Consider the following 17,776-nt stretch of genomic DNA (forward strand, 5'->3'; position numbering starts at 1 on the left):
ACGAGCGAAATGTAAACAAAAAAGTGTGGTTAGGGTGGATATTGCTATAGTCACTGATACGTCACATTTGGCAGATGACAGAAATAAAGAAAAAGGTTCTATTTGGTTCGGATACTGTGGGCTATAGCGCGAATCGATCGCTGAAGGGTTAAAAGCTTAAATTTAAGAAAATAATAAAAGACTTGGAATTAGGATTTCGGAAGCGTGATCATTATTGAAAAAAACATGTTTTTTAATTTTATTTTTAACATGTTAAGACATTTAAAAATTATGAGGGTTATGAACATAAAACGAGGTGGCACGGTTATACGTTAATCTCTTAGCATGCCCCTGATGAACAATATTAATTTACTAGTATAGGAATGAAAAAATAAATTTAATTCTTATTTGTCAACTTAAGGATCTCTATCGACAATTTTTCATAACATAAAAAATTCAATAGGGCATCCCCGCATCTGGCCTCTGGAAAATAGAGTCCGACAGCATGTCATCGCCTTATAGGAAATTTATGAAGAAATTCTTATCTTAAAAATATTGCGGTAACAACTCACAGAGGGCTGTACTACAATTGTTATGTCTACGGACGGGCATATAAATATATAATTAGCTTTAATGATTCATATGAAGGTGATCATTAAAAAACCCTCAAGTAGGTGTTAAAACATTTAAGGCGTGTCTTGAATGAGTTCATCTATTATCAGTAGTTAACCAAACATTAGCATGATAGCAAATAATTTAATCAACGCCTTTCGCTTAAGGTTCATTGCTCCCTGCAAGTTTTTTTAATGATCAGCCGTTAAGTAGAATACAAAAGATTTCATTCACTTGCTATAGGCTAAAGACGATCGACTTTCAGTTTCTATGTAGGCAGTAAATCGAAATCATCGCTAACTTGTACTAGCGGCACGTGCAAATCGTCGATTTTCGGTGTGCACTTTTTGTCGCACATGCTCAGCTCTTTCAGCTTCCACTCCCAATTCATTTTCTGCACGGAGTGCAACGAATCGGCCTCCTGGTGCTGGCGCAGCAGCATGTGTTCTTTGATTTTCTCCCACTTGTCGTCCACGTCTTGCAGCCAACTGAGAAATAATCGCCCTGAAAATACAACTTTCGCTTTAATGTAAGATAAAAAATAAAGGTAAAGAAAGAGACACAGATAGATATTGTACAAAAAATAACATAAATAGTATTTTATGTAACTGAGAACAAGGTAATTTTACCATTGTATCTAGACCTAGCGTTCCTGTCCTTCTCTTCCTGCTCGGGAGTAATTAAATTATAAACTTCCTCATCCCGAAGGATCGTGCACACAGAAAAAGGTAGGGATTGATTGGCTAATGCCCTGGCAGCCCGCCCATGCACTCTCAATATTTCTTGCTCCACTGACAATACTAGTTTCTCCTTTTCTATAACGTGCTGAAAAGAGACACCTTTAAAAATTGTTAAACTTCCTCAAGAAATCTTTATACCTGCATTCTTAACTTATATCGCTCCTTCTCTTGCTCCGCAAACAAATCCTTCAGTTGTGAGGGTAAAGTGGGTGGATAATTTATGGTGGGCGTAGTAGGGGTGGTGTTGGCCAACATGTAGGTACACCTGCTCATCAAATAGTCCTTAAAGCCCTGTGGTGGTTTGGGTTGCACCAAGAAGAACCCCTTGCGCCGCTTTTCAATCTGAAAACACGCATGACTAAAAAAATGTTGTTACATAATAACACAAATCGTTCACCTGTTGCCTGATGTTCATAAAGAGCTTGTAGCAATTGGTAATGGGTTGATCATGAGGATGTACTTCTCCCCGTGCTTCCGTTGAAGATTCCCCATTATCAGCGGCCTGTTGCTGAACTTGCGCCTGTTCCCTTTGCTTCATTTTTCTTTTGCGTGGATGCAGTTCTACCGGTGCCGGAGCGGGAGGAGGAGGAACCGGAGTAGTACTTGTACTCATTGAAGCACTGGGCTCCGGTTCCTGCTTCTGTTCACTAACTTGCTCGTCACTTTGTGCATTTTGCGGCTCCTTTTTCTCGCCATCTTTCAACCCGTTCAAAGCCTCGGGACTACTGCCACCAGCGGGCGTTTCTTTATCAGTCGAATCATTACTATTTGAACTAGCAACAACGTAGGGTAGCGCTTGGTGAGACCTCTGAGAGCTATTTTTACCTGTCGAAACAGAATATTAAATTCAGGAGTAAGAAATACATTTCAGACGGACCATTTCTACTGGTGCCAGTTTCTTGCTCGCTCGACGCGCTTTGTGGAATTACAATCTTCAGAGGGGGCACTTTAAGGTCTGTTTTGCCGTCTCCAGAGTTTGAGGAACCCTCCGCCTGCGTCAAATTTATTGACTTGGAAAAAGAGACAGATAAATACTCACTTCAGCATCACTGGAGCTATTGTTGGACGTGGGTTTAGGGCTGTCCTCCGGGCTCTTTTTATCCGCCGCAGCAACGCAATTCGTCTTCGCAGATCCAGACTTCCCAGAACTGACCACTGATTGCTTGCCGCTGCTCTGCCCCTTGTTTTGCCCTATGCACCAGTTATAACTTTCACAAACCACATTAAACCTTTTTACCTCGTTGAGTAGTCTTTCCTCCCTCCTTCGCATTGTCCTCCTTACGCTTTTTCTTTTTATTCTCCTCATCCTTTTCGCTGTCTTCGTTACCCTCGAATTCAGAGTGGCTTCGTTTATTCGATTCTTCGTTAGCGCTAGATGTGGGTACAGACAGTGGATCTGTAACGTCCATTTCCGAGTCCGCACCTTCAGTGTTTTTCTCCGAGGACGAATCGGTGTCCTAAAGACAGCAAAAGCCGCTGTGTCATTTTCTACCTCCCCCCTCCTCCTCTTCCTCTCAATGTCATCAGCATTTTACGTACCTTTACGGACTTGAACTCGTAAACGTCTTCGGTGCTGGAGGCATTTTTGGTCTCCATAGTGTCGCTGGAAGATGAGCTTTTTTGCTTGTCCGTTGCGGCTGAAGACACTTTTTTATCATCCCTTGAACGCAGCGGGGTTCGGTTCGTTGAGGAACTACTAGTTTCTGAAAAAAATGCATACTTTTCAGCAACAGCAAAACCGGAGTATTCGATCATTCATATTTGAATAACGGCGATATTAGGCAAGCTCTTTAACCTGAATTTATTACCGCCGTTGATTTTCCTAGAACACGCCAGCTTTAGCAATGGGATCATTATTCATCTTATCAACCGTTTTTTGCGGTCAAATTCCATGGCTGGGCGAAGGTAAATGCGTGCATTGGTTTGGTATTTCTATGATAACTCTTAGAGAATTTTGAAACCGAAGGCTTATCAAAGTTGTGCCAATTCAACCAGCCATAAAAATCCATTTAACAGATCTTCGGAACGACCAAGAGATACAGGGTGATTCCGAACTTGCGGAAATCATTTTTCCAGCAAATGAGACGGAATGGTAATTGTCATTTAAGGAAAATGTGCTCATGAAGGCGATTAATAATCGAAACAGCTTAACGGCCTAAGCGTTTTTCGAAAAATAGCCAAAAATCGTTTCCAGACATGTTACGTGCAGGCAATACCGACCTCATGGGGAGGCAACAGCTCAGGAAGATGCTTTCTTGACAAAACGGTGCATGATTATATTTGAACAAAAAGGATGATACATTACAAGGATGGGGTCTAGTCTGAAAACTCCTTTCCTAGTGGGCGGCGATTAGAAATTTCGCCGGCCTTGCGCATAGCGGCATTATTCCTTTTTCGACTCCTATATAATAAACACTTTTATTGCCGTTACATATAAAATTTCCAGCACTGGCTACCTACAAACAATTCACACTCCCAGGCATTTAGACAATACATGCAGGACCGGTTTATTTTTATTGGGGCAACGACTATTAACAATTCCACAATTAGCCATTCCGTTCTCCTCTATAACATTTTCGTTCATCAAAACAATGACAACAATTTATCGATACTTTTCGGTATGTATTTATTTATACACGCTCAAGGTGAGGTTTCGATAAAGACGGTCGCATGAACACAGAATTGGGTTATCCGGGCTGAAAAATGCCTTGGAAATTGTCCATGTTTGGCAACACATAATAGAGTTGAATCAATAATAGCCTTTACTTGATATGTTCGCTTCGGTCTATTTTCGTAATAGAAGGTCGATGCATAAACAACTCGCACTTCGAAAATATTATGCAGGAGCAAGAAAAGCGGTTTTGTTAGGCCACAGTCGTTCTCCTCCATATCGAGGTTAACGAGGATAGAACGAGCGTGATTCAATAATAATTCTATCAAAGTGCACTGATAAGGAAACCAACGATTCATCTGAAAAAAAAAGGCCTAATCCGCCCCTGTTCAAAAACAATCGACAACAGCAATTGATTACCTAAACATCAGCAGCAGGGACAAAAAGCCGCCTCTTTCAGTCTCAATCAGTCAGTCCACTTCACTGGATTTTCACACTTACTCGTCACACGGCTCCTCACAATGACGCTTTCTTTAAGGGCATTGAACCAATATAAATCAGTCTCCCCTGCCGGCCGCTCTAAGCCGATAGCTCCTGCCGCTATTTCCGCCTTTAGAGCAATGCCACAGTCTCATTTTTAATTGTCACAAACCACTGTGTTATAATGGAGCTTTCGCAGGTGTGCGACAATCCAATCGGGGCAGCAGCGAAGCTGAGTGAGAACTACTCAACAGGCGCTAACCTCGCGACTGCGAAACGCAACTTGGACACGTCCATATTGATTGAAAGACAACGAAAAACGTGAAACAAAGGGCATTCATGCTCGGATTACCTTTGTGAAACGACTGGGCGGCTCGCCGCATCGTCCGGCACTTACTGCTGTCGTTTTTGCAGCAGGAAATCTGTGTTTCTCGGCGAAGAAAATGGTCGTCTCCGACCCGGTGCGATAGCAGGAAGTTTTATCCTGACGCAAATGGTGTTGTACTATTCGGGCGGTCATTGTACTAAATCGCAGAAATTTCTTGGGCAAATGCCTGGAAACGCGCATTGGTTATGCAGATAAAGTCGACGATTTATCTCTTCCCGGGAAATTCGCAATTTAAAGTCAAGTGAAGCGGTACCATTTCCTTTCGAATTCGACAGATTTGCGGGATCGAGATCGACCTATTCAACAACACTCTTCAATCGATATCTACATTTTGGACATGGACCAGTGCGACATTGAACAAATGAATAAATTTGACTTAACAAGAAAAACATCGACGCCCACGAATTGAAAAGGACCGAGAGATGCATTAAACGTCGATCGAGGGACACTGAATTTTAGATTCGAGATTTTTATAGTTATAAAGCGTAGAATTTCAATCTTTCATTTTCTCATCTCGTTCTGAATCTCCATATATCAACTTTATGTGGTGTTAGAGTACGTTTTATAAGCATGTGTATTGTACTAAGTGTAGTACAACATTTCTAACCAAAACAACCTTCATCAACACAAGCCTGAACGCAAGGTTACATGGCACGTCGCAGAATGTAAGCAGGTCATTTATTGCTTCCCTGCGTCGTTGCGTGCGACAGAGATGAGACGATCGGCCAGCACGATAAAACTGCCCCCACCGCCTCGTATCGATTCACAAATAAGTGATGAGGGGCTATTTACTTTACTGTTGTCCATTTTTCCCCTTCCACCTGTAGAGTTTGTTTATCGCTTGTGTGATGAATATATTTCAATATTCGATCCGAATAGGAAAGCTCCACATGAACTCTTTAACTGATTATCAAAGGGATAACCCACAACAGTTAACAGCCAAAAGTCGCCAACTAGTTAATTTAGGGGCTCACTGCCTTTCACAGAGTGCATTAAATACTCACCTGGTAAAGGCAAATTGGTATTGAGCAAATAAGGTTGCACGTTGGCTGAAGCCAACTCCAACGGGGTCTTCCCTTTAGCATTTTTCACATGAATATCGGCCCCTTTCTCAACCAGCAATTTAACCAACTTCAAATGCCCATTGGACACTGCATCATGCAGAGGAGTGTCATTGTCCAGTCCTAACAAACGAGAACATGAATTTTGCCCAAAATTTACACGAAAATCGCGGACCTTTTGCATTGATATTCGCCCCCGATTGAATCAGCCTTAAGGCCACTTCATACCACCCATGATTGCAGGCCTCATGCAATGGGGTCCAGCCTGAAATTGTCATTAATAGTCTTTTGTAAAACACTCGAATGAAATTCAATTGTCAGAAGAGTAATATTTCGGACTTCAAGGCTGGGGCCATAGGAACAAATTCAATTACCGGCAAAGTCGGCTACGTTAGGATCGGCGCGGTGCGCTAACAATCTACAGACTTGCTCTACATCGCCCTTAATAGCTGCTAAATGCAAGGGGGTTTCACCTCTTTCGTTGCGGTCGCGGGTTTTCGAGCTCGAACTGCTGGGGCTTCGCGAGTCGGATTCTGCCCCTGAAGACGTCATCTGCATTAGCAATGCCAACTGCTGACGCTCGGACATTGGGGTCACTAGCGGATTCCTCGTGTTGGGACCTGAGCCTTTGGGTCGCACATTTGCAGGCATTTTCGGCTTGATGCATATCAGTTTGTTAGATTGTACGATTTGCTTCAGGTTCAGGGTGCAGTTGCTTACCTTCCGCTTTTAGTTGAAACTGGAGGCAAATAAATTGGTCGCTTTGATGTTTACAATTGCAGTTTTAGTCATGGAAGGAAGCTCCACTATTTCCCTAAACGCACAGCTTAAGAGGAACTGCGTTAAGAAGGAGTAAACACAACAAAGAAGCTAACTGAGGATTATCATCTGAATGAAGAAAGAGGGAAAAATAAGAAACCACCAAAATATGACGCCAAAACGTTTAGCTTGGCCCTAAAAACTAAAAAAGAAATCTGGTTGTGGCTATAACTAGGACGTGTTAATAAAAAGATCGATGATATAATTGCGGCAACGTCGCTAGTAGTGCCATATTAATATATAATTCTTATATTTATTTGTAAATAAATACTCATATTGAATAAATTAGAAAGCGATATAATTTATAATTAGCACGATTTTGTTATTTAATTTGATTTACGCAGTAATAAATTCATATTCTAAAAATTAAAAACTGTGTTTGAAGAAACGGACAGGCAACTTTGCTTTATACCGGAACAATAGGTGGAAATTTCAGAAGCACCACTGTTGCAACATTTCGTAATATTTTCGAATAGCAAGAAAAGAATTTAAAAAATAAGTATGATAATTATTATGAGTAATTCTCACTAATATATATCATTTAGATAATAATTTATTTATTCAGATAATAAGACTTAATTCATCTTTGTAAAGGATTTTACAGTTTCACAAAGTAAAAATTGACAGGCAATTTTTTCACGTTTTGGCAACGCTGGCAAAATGATAAGCAAACGTCACCGATTTGTCAAAGTCAGACACCTGAACGTGCTGGGAACCTCGTCTGGAAACAGTCAACGTCACCCGATTTTCTGTGTTACTTTAGGTGTAATGTTTTCCATAAAATATTTTAAATAATTTCAGTCCAAAAGCTTGAAAAATGGTACGTTTAGAGCCCAATTGAATGTCTTTACTTGGCACCTAATGTGGTGCTCGCTAAATCCGCTTTTGCTTGTTCATTTCTAGGTTCTTATAGCTGCAGCAGTCTGCACCAGAGCGGGCAAAAGTAAGTACACCTTGTAAAGTTCTTGATGTGTATTTTGCCTTTGTAATAATTACATTACATGTTAGTTTGCTGCTGCGGAGTCTAAGGTATTCCGTAATTGCACCATTTTCCAAGTTTGCCTTATAGGCACAGTCTTTGATGCAATAGATACTTACTCAATCGTATGTAATATACAAGTCAGTATCCATTTCTAACCCACATAACAACTTAATGTTTTTTCAACAAATTTTTTAAATAGACAAAGACTTTCTGAAAACTTTATTAAACATACATAAATCTCTTGAATGTGACCAGGTATTGACAAAAAGGAATTATTTAAGTAAATATTTTGTTTCTAAACTTTTTTACTCCCTGTTCAAATTGTATTCATTACTGGAACCTTTGACAATGATCTACTTTCATCCTTAGTTTAAATTAAATTGCCTATTTGTCCTTTCTCAGCAATTGTCTCTCGACAATTCGTCGAAATGACAAAAGCCCGCATAGAAGGCCTATTGGCAGCTTTCCCCAAATTGGTTCCCACAGGGACCCAGCACACATTTGTTGAAACTGACTCTGTTCGTTACGTCTATCAGCCATTGGAACGCCTTTATATGCTCTTGGTCACCACCAGGGCCAGTAACATCTTAGAGGATCTAGAGACCCTTCGTTTATTTGCAAGAGTTGTAAGTGTAAATGGAAATCGCCAGTGACATACATTTTAATACCAAATTTAATAGATTCCAGAATACTGTAGGTCTCTGGAAGAAAACGAAATAGTGGACAATGCATTCAATTTAATTTTCGCATTTGACGAAATCGTAGCTTTAGGTTATAGGGAGAGCGTAAATTTGTCGCAAATTCGCACATTCGTGGAGATGGACTCGCATGAAGAGAAGGTTTATCAGGCGGTTAGACAGGTTCGTTTCGTTCAAACATCCATTGCGCGAGTTTAACATGATTTGAATTTAGTCGCAAGAGCGCGAGGCTAAGTTGAAAATGCGTGAAAAGGCGAAGGAGTTGCAGCGGCAAAAGCTGGAGCAAATGAAAAAAGGTATTAAAGCTAATTTCGGGAGCTCTAGCGGCTTTGGTCCGGGCTCCAACAGCACTTACACCCCGTCCGCCACAGTGGACGTCGTCAGTAGCGTACAAAACGACGTTAAGCCACCGTCGCACTCGTTTACGCAGCAGAAGCGAGGCATGAAGCTGGGTAATAAGGGCAAAGATGTGGATTCCTTTGTAGACCAGCTTAAATCGGAGGGTGAAAAAATCATCACTGCACCTTCAAATAACATTCATTCAGACACTAAGACGCCTACCATTAAATCTGATATCGACGAGTAAGTTTTCGCTCTGGGGAAAATTTTAGTAGGACTAAGTAATTCTTGTAGCGTCCACTTACGATTGGAAGAGAAGCTGATAGTTCGTTTAGGCAGGGATGGGGGCGTGCAACAATTCGAAGTATTAGGTCTTGTAACGCTTCACATTGGCAATGAAAAATGGGGCAGAATAAGAGTGCAGTTGGAGAACAAAGACACGAGAGGAGTGCAACTGCAAACGCATCCACAAGTGGATAAGGAGCTGTTCAAACTACGATCACAAGTCGGTTATTCCTTGTTCTTTTCTTCTAGATCATATATTTTTTTGTGATTAGATCGGTCTTAAACAAGCGGCCAAGCCCTTCCCGTTGCACTGTGACGTTGGAGTGCTCAAGTGGCGCCTCCAAAGTACCGAAGAATCATTCGTGCCTTTGCTCATCAATTGTTGGCCCTCCGAAGCTGGTGACGGCAGCTGCGATGTGAACATCGAATACGAATTGGCTCATACGAATCTGGAGCTAGCAGACGTCAACATCATTATTCCCTTGCCGTAAGAAATTTTTTTTCTTTCCTTCCATGGAATTTTTTTATTATTTTTCTGTTACAGAATTGGATGCACCCCCACAGTGGGCGAATGCGATGGCACTTACAATCACGAATCGAGGAAAAATCAGCTGGTTTGGAGCTTGCCCTTCATCGATGCGAGCAACAAAACCGGTTCCTTGGAGTTCAATGCACCAAAAGCTATCCCTGGAGACTTTTTCCCGTTGCACGTCACTTTCACGTCGAAGTCTTCTTATGCCAATATCAAGGTTTCTTTCTCGCTCTTGAAGAGAGAATTCTTGAGTCATGTTTATGTTTTTCTTTTGCAGATTTTAGACGTTCTGCTGGTGGACGACGATTCCCCGGTGAAACACTCCGCCGAGTCCGTGCTACATCCCGACAAATATGAAATAGTCTAAGGAACTTCTGAGTTTAAACTAATTATAATTCAATGTTTACTAAACAAAATCCGTTATATTATTATATGTATATTATTTGAAATGTTACTTTTGAATACAAAAACAAGTATCTTTGATTTTATTTCTCCTATTAAAGTATTAAGAGGCCTTTGTCTTTTAATGTTTTTCTCCAATAAGAAACCTTACACCTTTAACTTCAAGCCTGGTTATCACACCATTTCATTGATATGGTAAATTTGGACTTCCAAATTCGCTATAAATTATCTTGCACTGACAGGGTAGAAAACCATTTCCAAATTGTCAGAAACTGACAAAAACATGTGTAAGGAACCAGTTTCCTTGCTATAGGAATAGACCTATATATCTCGTGGAAACAAACTGTCCAGGATTGAAAACAATTTCAATGATCAGTATTAGACATGACAAAAATGTTATTTAAAGTAAACTATAAATAATTAATTTCTAATTTTCTGCTCTTAAACGCGCTTAAATTCAAAAGCTTGTCATCTTAAGATTTGTACTTATAAATCCCTTCTTATCCCATTCACTCTATTATGAACTCAACCTCTCCAGCTCATGATGCTTCCTTTGAAACATGTACTTCTGATAGTTGTAATCTTCTCCATCAGTATTCCAAGCAATATACATGTAGCCAGTTAGAATTGTGGCCAAAAGAAGCCTGTCCAAACTACAAAAATAATTTTTAATTTGCACCTATAGATATTTCATGAAAATAATTAAAACATACCTCATTACTGGGATGAACCAAAAAACTAACAAAAAACCCAAAAAACTTGGGTGTCTCATGTGAGCATTCAGCTTCTGCAACCGCAAAGATTTACGAAGATTTGGGTTTGGAAGATTCATTATACTGTAATAAACCTGCAATTACTTAAATAGAATAGTCCCCTAAACCAACTGTAGTATCATACCTGTTTTAACCCTAAAAGCTCAGTTACGTCAGTGCAAACATTGGCCACATAAATGACAGTCCAGGCAATGCAATGAAAACCAATGTATAAATACAAAACTGGCTTATAATTCAAGTTGATGTCCCATAAAACATATGGGGCAAATGTCCAGTATTTAATGGCAACCTGCAAATTTGGGCATAAAATCGATTTTATGTTTTTGAGCAAATTAAACCAATAGAACAGCTGCTGTGGCAGTAATATAAATGCTCCTCGAAATATCTGATATTCTTAAGTTATACAGTAAGGATTTGAAGCTTTCCGAGGCCATCGCTGAGTGTTGGAGCACAAACAAGGAAAGTAGCACCATATCAGTTAACAGCGCTCTAGATGTGGTCAGCCATAAGTCTTAATAAAAGTAAAACAAGGACTAACGTAGTTTATTTTGCATAAAATAATGTAATAAAGTACTTTACCTTCTTTTGAATGTAGTACTGGTTTTGGGAAAGACAGGAAATAGGTCAATTCCAGGATAACGTAAAAGACACAAATGAAACTGGACAGAGCGAATAAAAGCTTGATCAGTTTTAATACTTTGGTAATCATTTTTCCGGTTAAAAAGGGAAAATAGCTTTTAAAAATTGGATTTTGATGGAGAATAAAAATAAAAATGATGCATTTGATAACCTAAAACGACAAAAAGTAAACAAACAAAAAAAAACGAGGGAGCATTAAATAATACGTCACTGCAGCTGTTGAGTTCAGTTTTGTTCTGTCTTGATAATGGAAATTAAACGATTTGGGGTAGATGTATGTAGTGCTATCTTTCTCTAACTTATAAGCCCATTGAAAGACATATATGTGCTTCAGCCATCGAATCTGGGTGTAAGAAAATAGTTACTTTTTGACGTCAATTATTAAATAAATATTCATTGATTGTGGTTATGTTCTTCTGAGAAAAACAAGACAGTGTTTTACAATGTATTCGTTTGTTCAAAGGGGCGATTGCTACTACCGTGTTTGTTAACGTTTCTTTACTGCAGGGTTGAGTTTAGTGTTTCATTTAGCAATGTTAAGCAAAGAATTCTGCCAGAAGAACCATCAGCTATAGAAAATAATTTATTTACAATTACACAACAACAACAATAACAAAATTACAACTTAATATTACAATAAAGCTTATTCCTTATGATTTAATAAGGACTAGTTTATACACATTATGTTGTTGATAAGTTCCACAATCTTGACATGATGATTATCGTCATAACCAATCAATCATTGAACTGATACTATCTCTCAGTCTACTTCTATTTTATTACTTACAAATTACTATTTACACACAAAGGTCCCTCATTTGTTGTTAAAGACGACGTCTTACGAACCGTTTCAACCCTCAATGCTAGCTGTGCTTACTCTCATCTTTCTTCCCCACCTCTATCTGTCTTTTCTGAACATTATTTGTTGTTACAGGGGTGACATACCCACCTTCTTGTCCTTTACCTGCTCTATCCCACCCATGGTGCTGTTCATGGTGATGATCATGATGATCTGGACTAGGGAACCATTCCTGAATGATCACAGGCTTCCATATCTCCTTCCAGGCAGGTAACCAGATTTGTTTGTAGTCAGGCACCCATATTTGTTTCCATGCTGCTTTCCATTCCAGCTTTTTATCTGGGATCCAGATTTGCTTTTTCTCAGTTCTCCATATTTGCTTCCATGCTTCCTTCCATTGAAGTTTTTTGTCTGACACCCAGATTTGTTTCTTTTCAGTACGCCAAATTTGTTTCCAGGCCTCTTTCCACACAAGCTTTTTGTCTGAGACCCAGATTTGCTTTTTCTCAGTTTTCCAAATTTGTTTCCATGCTTCTTTCCACTCAAGTTTTTTGTCCTTAACCCATATTTGCTTTTTGGCTGGTTTCCAGTACTTTTTCCAGGCAGCCTTCCACACCATCTTCTTTTTCCATATATCATGAGCGGTGTATTCGTTGCCCTCATGATCTTTACCTAGGAAATGATCCCCGTGGACTTCTTCTTTGACCCATACTGGATACCAATACTTTTTCCAGGCTGGTACTTGAATGTCTTTCCAAGCCGGGACTGAAATTTCCTTCCATACAGGTTTCCAAATTTTCTTCCAGTCTGGTACTTGGATTTCCTTCCATGCAGGTACTTGAATAGGTTTCCACACTGGTTTCCATATTTTCTTCCAGTCAGGGACTTGGATTTCCTTCCAGGCAGGCAGTTTAATTTCCTTCCAGACAGGCTTCCAAATCTTCTTCCAATCGGGCACTTGAATCTCCTTCCAGCCAGGTTTTTGTGTGGGAACCCATATAGGTTTCCAGTACTTTTTCCATTGAGGTTTCCAAATTTTCTTTTGGCCAGGCTTCCAGATTTTTTTCCAACCTTTCTTCCATGTCACCTTCTTCTTCCAATAACCGGGATCGTGATGGTGGTCATGGTGATGATCGTCAACGTGATGGTCTTCAATGGGATGATGATCTTCGTGGTGATGATCAATGATGTGATGATGATCGATATCAGTAACATGTGAGACGTCGACTCCTCCATGGAGGCCTGCGGCGAAGCCTCCTTCGAATCCTATTCCCCCATGAATTGACGTAGTTTTTTTTATGGTGAGTAAAAAGGGGGCTGTGATTTACCTGTGGCGCCCTCATTAACCTGGTGGACATCCACTTGGTGCACGTCCACATTTCCGGCGTCGAATGAGACTTGCGCAGAGGCACTTCCTCCATAAGCCGCAGCTCCTGGGGCTGAAGCTCCTGCTCCACTCAAACCTGCACCTGAAGGTGCGTAGTCGTCATATCTTTTTTGGGCCGTTCTAAATATTTTATTAAGACAAAAAGGAGTTTTTTACGTTAATAGAAACTCACGGTTTCTTTGCATCCTGTAAGGGAGCGTTGGCTATCACAGCTTTGCCTTCCGTCCACGTAACATGGAGCGTTGCCAAGATGGCTACCTAAACGAAGAAGAGGATTAGTAGCCGTAACATTAAAGGTATTTCATAGAACACATACATTACATACATTCATTACATACATATACGGTGCGATACATACTGGGCTTTCTTCCGCCTTCGACATCGGCATAACATGGCTTTGCCGTGTTATCTCTCAATATAAATAGAAAAGTGAAAGCATCTCAGGTGCACTTGTCAATGAACTCGAACCCCCGGGTATTTCCGAACCACTTTTTCTGATGCCCACGTGATAAGATATCGTGGCATAAGCTCATTTTCGAAAGGAGATTTTTGCAGGCGTTACGCAATGGACAAAAACAAGTAGACCGGTCTACTTACGTCCACTTTCCACCCATAAACTACACCCTGTATTATAGCATGTAGAATTAAAAGAAAGCGAAATTAAACGCTCTCCTTATTAGGGTCAGTAAAGCGATTTGTTACGGTAGATGGCTATTAAATTTAAGGCAGAAGGCTTGTTTTGGTGAGTGTCTTGGTCAATGTGATGTGTAACGACCCGTTGATGCGTTTAGTCGCTGTTCCTAGTTGCAATCAGAGGAATAATTAATAATAATAACAATGTTGATTTTTTTAGAAGCGACTGGGCTCAATCGGTTGTTGTTGAATTGAGTGCGTTTCTACCGTTGATAGTCGCACGCACAATAAGCGATTAAACTCAATTTTTTCATTATTGACTTAACTGTGTATCAAATATTATTCGCCAATGTTCGTTTTTACTATATTTATAAGTCAACTGAAGTGCTCATTATGCATAATATGTGGTTTTTGGGTGAAAGTAGCGTTATTAGCATCCTCGTCACTGTGGTCAACATTGTTTGGCCAAAAGTTAGTGCATTATTATCACTAATATCAATGCCAAACAGCCCATAGTAAACACATACAGAAAAGAAATAGAAAGGTGTTTGCCAGGGACAAAACTCTTTGTTTGATGATTTAATTTTTCAATGTGTCTACTAGGAGAATCAATACGTGATTTCTCTGTAGGTACTGCTGGTACAAGAAGGCCAAGGAGAGTCGTTATGTTTTTGAATACTATGAATTTTTGAAATGGTAAAACGCTCCTGTCTCATATTTATACATCACCCTGTGTATTATGCGATTACTTGAATTTCTCTACGCCCAACTCACTCAGTTGCAAACATTTTTCAATTTTCTTTAATGTTGATTGATATATTTATGGGATACCCTGTATGTTCCGCAGAATTTTTGTTAATCTTTTTAAACATTTCTCTATATGACCTTCATTGGTTTTGAGTAATTTGAACTGTCGTAAGGTCATATTTTCAGAATTTTGCAGAACTATTTTAGCTCCGATTGACACGCTAAAATCCTACTTGTTCATATACAACACCCTGTATTTTTTGCATTTTAAAAATTTTTCTATAGATTAACTGTAATTTACCTAAATAAATCCCTATCCCCATTTTCATTAATTTTTAGTCAATATATGGATTAATACCATCACTTTTTCAATGCCTATTAAAGGGAGTTTTTTGCATGATTCTCTGCAAATCCCGGAAATTCAATTTTCTCCCATAACAAACCCAATGCATTATTCGATATTAGGAATCTATCAATCATAAGGGACAATTCCTTAGTACACTTTTCTATGGCTATCCTTACCATTTTTCGAGTAATTTAAGCCTAAATTGGGACATGTTCTCAAACCAATGGAAATCTATTTTCGCGATGTTTGGATGCTAAAACTTCAAATTTTCATATGAAGCACCTGGTATACATATAATGCGATTTTTTGTTTGAGGCTGATTTATCATCAGAATTCTCTATTTCCATTTCTCCTAATTTTCGAGTAATATAGTACATGGATTGGTTTGATTGATTTTTAATTTTTGGCCCCCATTTTGAGATTCATCGCAGAGCCATCTATCGCCTCTTATTAAGTAATTCAATCCAACGTAAATTCTAGAAAATAATCTAAAGCTAACGCTAGCAACAACACTCGATAAAATCTATATACCGGGTGTCTCAAGACGAGCGCACTCTAAATCCTCTATAAAACTGCCAAGACACTTTCTTTGCACAACTCCATGATGGCACCATCTTGAGACACCCAGTAGCACCACTTCACTACTTTATACACTAACAAAAATGTGGAAATAGTAAGCACACTGACCACTAGGTACCGGTGGACCCTCATGGTCTGGGAACCACAGACACCAGCTTGTCGGGGTTCTTCTGGCTAGAAAAACTAATCACTGATGGCCGTCGTGGCGCCGGGCACTTGTTTTATAGGTTCGGAGTGCACCCGCAGGCGTGTGGGGCGTTTCACTTTCGCCGATGCGACGCCGACGTCGGCGGCGTCCACGCATCGAACAAGTGAAGAAATGAAGCAAGGCCAAGTCACAAGGCTGCCGGAAGAAAGTCGCGCATCTGAAGATGCTTATGCGACCGTGTAGGACCGGGGTATTTCGTTCGTTTTTCCAGTAATTTTGCGAATCAATGATTAATAATGTTGATCAGCTGGATATCTGGAATTTATACACGCCTGGAAATCTCATTTTTGCTGCGCTGTGGTTGATACGCTGATGCCAGATTTTGCGATTTATCTGAGTTCCGCGACAGGCAGCGTTTAAGAACAAGAAATGCGGTAGTTTGCGGAAAATATTTAATAAATAACGAGGAACTTGGCTCTTTAATGCATATGGACGATATGCATATGTAATTTAGAACTCTCCACTACTCTCCTAATTGCAGACACATGGTACTAATAAGTTGCAAGAATTCGTCTAGTTTCTATAAATTTCTTGTTCTGTATTCAATCCTTTCGATTCCTTAGAAAGTAAGGTGTATTGGGATTCCCTAATCCATAAAGAAACCATTACACGGTAACAATATTCAGCCTCCAAGCGGCGAAGTGTGTCACGTAGGAGACTGATATTCATAATAATATTACTAATAGATTTTATGTAACGATTCTTAATGCAAAATTATTAAATTAGCACGTTCAAAAGGCAATGCTAATGCGTTTTGTTTACACTTGAACATTACGCTTACGGCGACGGTTCTGTTTTCACTCCCTTGCCTTGTTTCTATCACATTCATACATGAAGTAATGCGATTTTTGGACTGATGTAACATTTATATATAGGCAGAAACGTGCTTTTGATATAGGCCACAGTGGATGAAAAAACATTATCGTTCCAAACGTGGCGGAAAATGCATAGCAACATGAAGCTACAAATTACTGGAAAATCCAGAAAGATAGAGATAGGAAAGCCTATTAAGGAATTATTGTTTGTGATTGGTAGGCTCATAACGTTCAATAATATTTATGTTGCTCGGTGAAAAAAAAAACATTTTTAAGGAATATACACGGTGTGGAATGCGAAAAAGTGGAATTTTAGCATTCCAAAGTATAGATAAAGAGAAATAAAATAAGAGAAAATAATTTTTGTAAATTCGGAATTTACTTCACGAAAACTGAAAAACCCAAGCCGTAGGAAAGTTGATTAAGAAATTATTGCTTGTTTCTGGTAGGTTCGTAGTAGTAATATTTAATTCGAACCTAGTTCTAAGAACTTAAAGAAAATCGTGTCAAAAACTCCTATTATAATATAGAAAATCGCATAATATGTAGGCGAAAAAGTGGAGTTTTAGCCTTCCAAACGCATGGAAAATACATAATCCTCCTCGCGACCATTTTCCCTTCCTTCTCATCCCACAAGTCGCTGTCTTGCATTGCAAAAACCGTGAAAGCGACTTTTTATAACGCGATTTGTCACCATTGATAATTAGCGCAATCTTCACTGAAATCTTTCGAAAAGTTTTACTCGATTAAACATCCACAAGTGGGCATTATACATTCGGCGATCGTCCATTGGCGTTTTTAAAATTTTATTGGCAAATTGCATGCAAATGGAATGTTTAAACGACCGCGCGGGAGTACTGTATGAGCGTAACAGTTGCGCCATCACTAGAAAGTGTACCTCCACGTGATGTTATTGTGGTAT

The 17,776-nt window shown here is 39.5% G+C and overlaps 4 protein-coding genes across 5 annotated transcripts; 1 reads left to right on the forward strand and 3 right to left on the reverse strand.

The window, feature by feature from the left end:
• Positions 1-284: 284 nt before the first annotated feature.
• On the reverse strand, positions 285-6,821 carry LOC136415391 (ankyrin repeat domain-containing protein 31). The gene is made up of 12 exons (XM_066399948.1): positions 6,592-6,821; positions 6,246-6,528; positions 6,047-6,136; positions 5,815-5,994; positions 2,871-3,034; positions 2,569-2,788; positions 2,371-2,522; positions 2,209-2,323; positions 1,729-2,156; positions 1,470-1,673; positions 1,221-1,416; positions 285-1,095 (listed from the first exon to the last, which is right to left on the reverse strand). Exons 2-12 carry the CDS (start codon positions 6,520-6,522, stop codon positions 860-862), a joined length of 2,262 nt encoding a protein of 753 aa, XP_066256045.1. The 5' UTR covers positions 6,523-6,528; positions 6,592-6,821; the 3' UTR covers positions 285-859.
• Positions 6,822-7,388: 567 nt separating this feature from the next.
• Positions 7,389-10,040, forward strand: deltaCOP (coatomer subunit delta). Its single transcript, XM_066399962.1, has 9 exons — positions 7,389-7,510; positions 7,594-7,633; positions 8,075-8,298; positions 8,353-8,532; positions 8,585-8,952; positions 9,004-9,214; positions 9,267-9,481; positions 9,539-9,743; positions 9,804-10,040. Exons 1-9 carry the CDS (start codon positions 7,508-7,510, stop codon positions 9,891-9,893), a joined length of 1,536 nt encoding a protein of 511 aa, XP_066256059.1. The 5' UTR covers positions 7,389-7,507; the 3' UTR covers positions 9,894-10,040.
• On the reverse strand, positions 9,929-11,508 carry LOC136415397 (nurim homolog). Its single transcript, XM_066399963.1, has 5 exons — positions 11,281-11,508; positions 11,040-11,212; positions 10,826-10,990; positions 10,642-10,775; positions 9,929-10,581 (listed from the first exon to the last, which is right to left on the reverse strand). The coding sequence occupies exons 1-5, from the start codon at positions 11,408-11,410 to the stop codon at positions 10,446-10,448; spliced, it is 738 nt and encodes a 245-aa protein (XP_066256060.1). The 5' UTR covers positions 11,411-11,508; the 3' UTR covers positions 9,929-10,445.
• A 403-nt stretch (positions 11,509-11,911) lies between these two features.
• LOC136415629 (uncharacterized) lies at positions 11,912-16,073 on the reverse strand. 2 transcript variants are annotated; one of them, XM_066400306.1, is made up of 4 exons: positions 15,940-16,073; positions 13,699-13,784; positions 13,468-13,646; positions 11,912-13,405 (listed from the first exon to the last, which is right to left on the reverse strand). In XM_066400306.1, the coding sequence occupies exons 1-4, from the start codon at positions 15,961-15,963 to the stop codon at positions 12,204-12,206; spliced, it is 1,491 nt and encodes a 496-aa protein (XP_066256403.1). In that variant the 5' UTR covers positions 15,964-16,073; the 3' UTR covers positions 11,912-12,203. The 2 variants fall into 2 exon arrangements, with proteins under 2 accessions (XP_066256403.1, XP_066256404.1); XM_066400307.1 differs by having other exon boundaries at positions 13,468-13,631; positions 13,683-13,784.
• Between the last annotated feature and the right edge of the window lie 1,703 nt (positions 16,074-17,776).

This window comes from Euwallacea similis, chromosome 20 (genome assembly GCF_039881205.1).
Source record: "Euwallacea similis isolate ESF13 chromosome 20, ESF131.1, whole genome shotgun sequence".
In the NCBI taxonomy this organism is placed as follows: Eukaryota; Metazoa; Arthropoda; class Insecta; order Coleoptera; family Curculionidae; genus Euwallacea; species Euwallacea similis.

Excerpts from the sequence above, each read along its gene's own strand:
- LOC136415391 (XM_066399948.1), bottom strand. The coding sequence starts at position 6,522 with ATGCCTGCAAATGTGCGACCCAAAGGCTCAGGTCCCAACACGAGGAAT. Across the intron at positions 6,137-6,245 it reads TAACGTAGCCGACTTTGCCG|GCTGGACCCCATTGCATGAG; the intron begins GTAATTGAATTT and ends TGACAATTTCAG. Across the intron at positions 2,157-2,208 it reads AACTGGCACCAGTAGAAATG|GTAAAAATAGCTCTCAGAGG; the intron begins GTCCGTCTGAAA and ends CTGTTTCGACAG.
- deltaCOP (XM_066399962.1), top strand. Across the intron at positions 8,953-9,003 it reads ATTAAATCTGATATCGACGA|CGTCCACTTACGATTGGAAG; the intron begins GTAAGTTTTCGC and ends TAATTCTTGTAG. Across the intron at positions 9,482-9,538 it reads AACATCATTATTCCCTTGCC|AATTGGATGCACCCCCACAG; the intron begins GTAAGAAATTTT and ends TTTCTGTTACAG.
- LOC136415629 (XM_066400306.1), bottom strand. The coding sequence starts at position 15,963 with ATGAGGGTCCACCGGTACCTAGTG. Across the intron at positions 13,647-13,698 it reads TTACAGGATGCAAAGAAACC|AACGGCCCAAAAAAGATATG; the intron begins GTGAGTTTCTAT and ends TAAAATATTTAG. Across the intron at positions 13,406-13,467 it reads GGTTAATGAGGGCGCCACAG|GATTCGAAGGAGGCTTCGCC; the intron begins GTAAATCACAGC and ends ATGGGGGAATAG.
- LOC136415397 (XM_066399963.1), bottom strand. The coding sequence starts at position 11,410 with ATGATTACCAAAGTATTAAAACTGATCAAGCTTTTATTCGCTCTGTCC. Across the intron at positions 10,776-10,825 it reads AGCTTTTAGGGTTAAAACAG|GTTTATTACAGTATAATGAA; the intron begins GTATGATACTAC and ends AAGTAATTGCAG. Across the intron at positions 10,582-10,641 it reads TGGTTCATCCCAGTAATGAG|TTTGGACAGGCTTCTTTTGG; the intron begins GTATGTTTTAAT and ends TTATTTTTGTAG.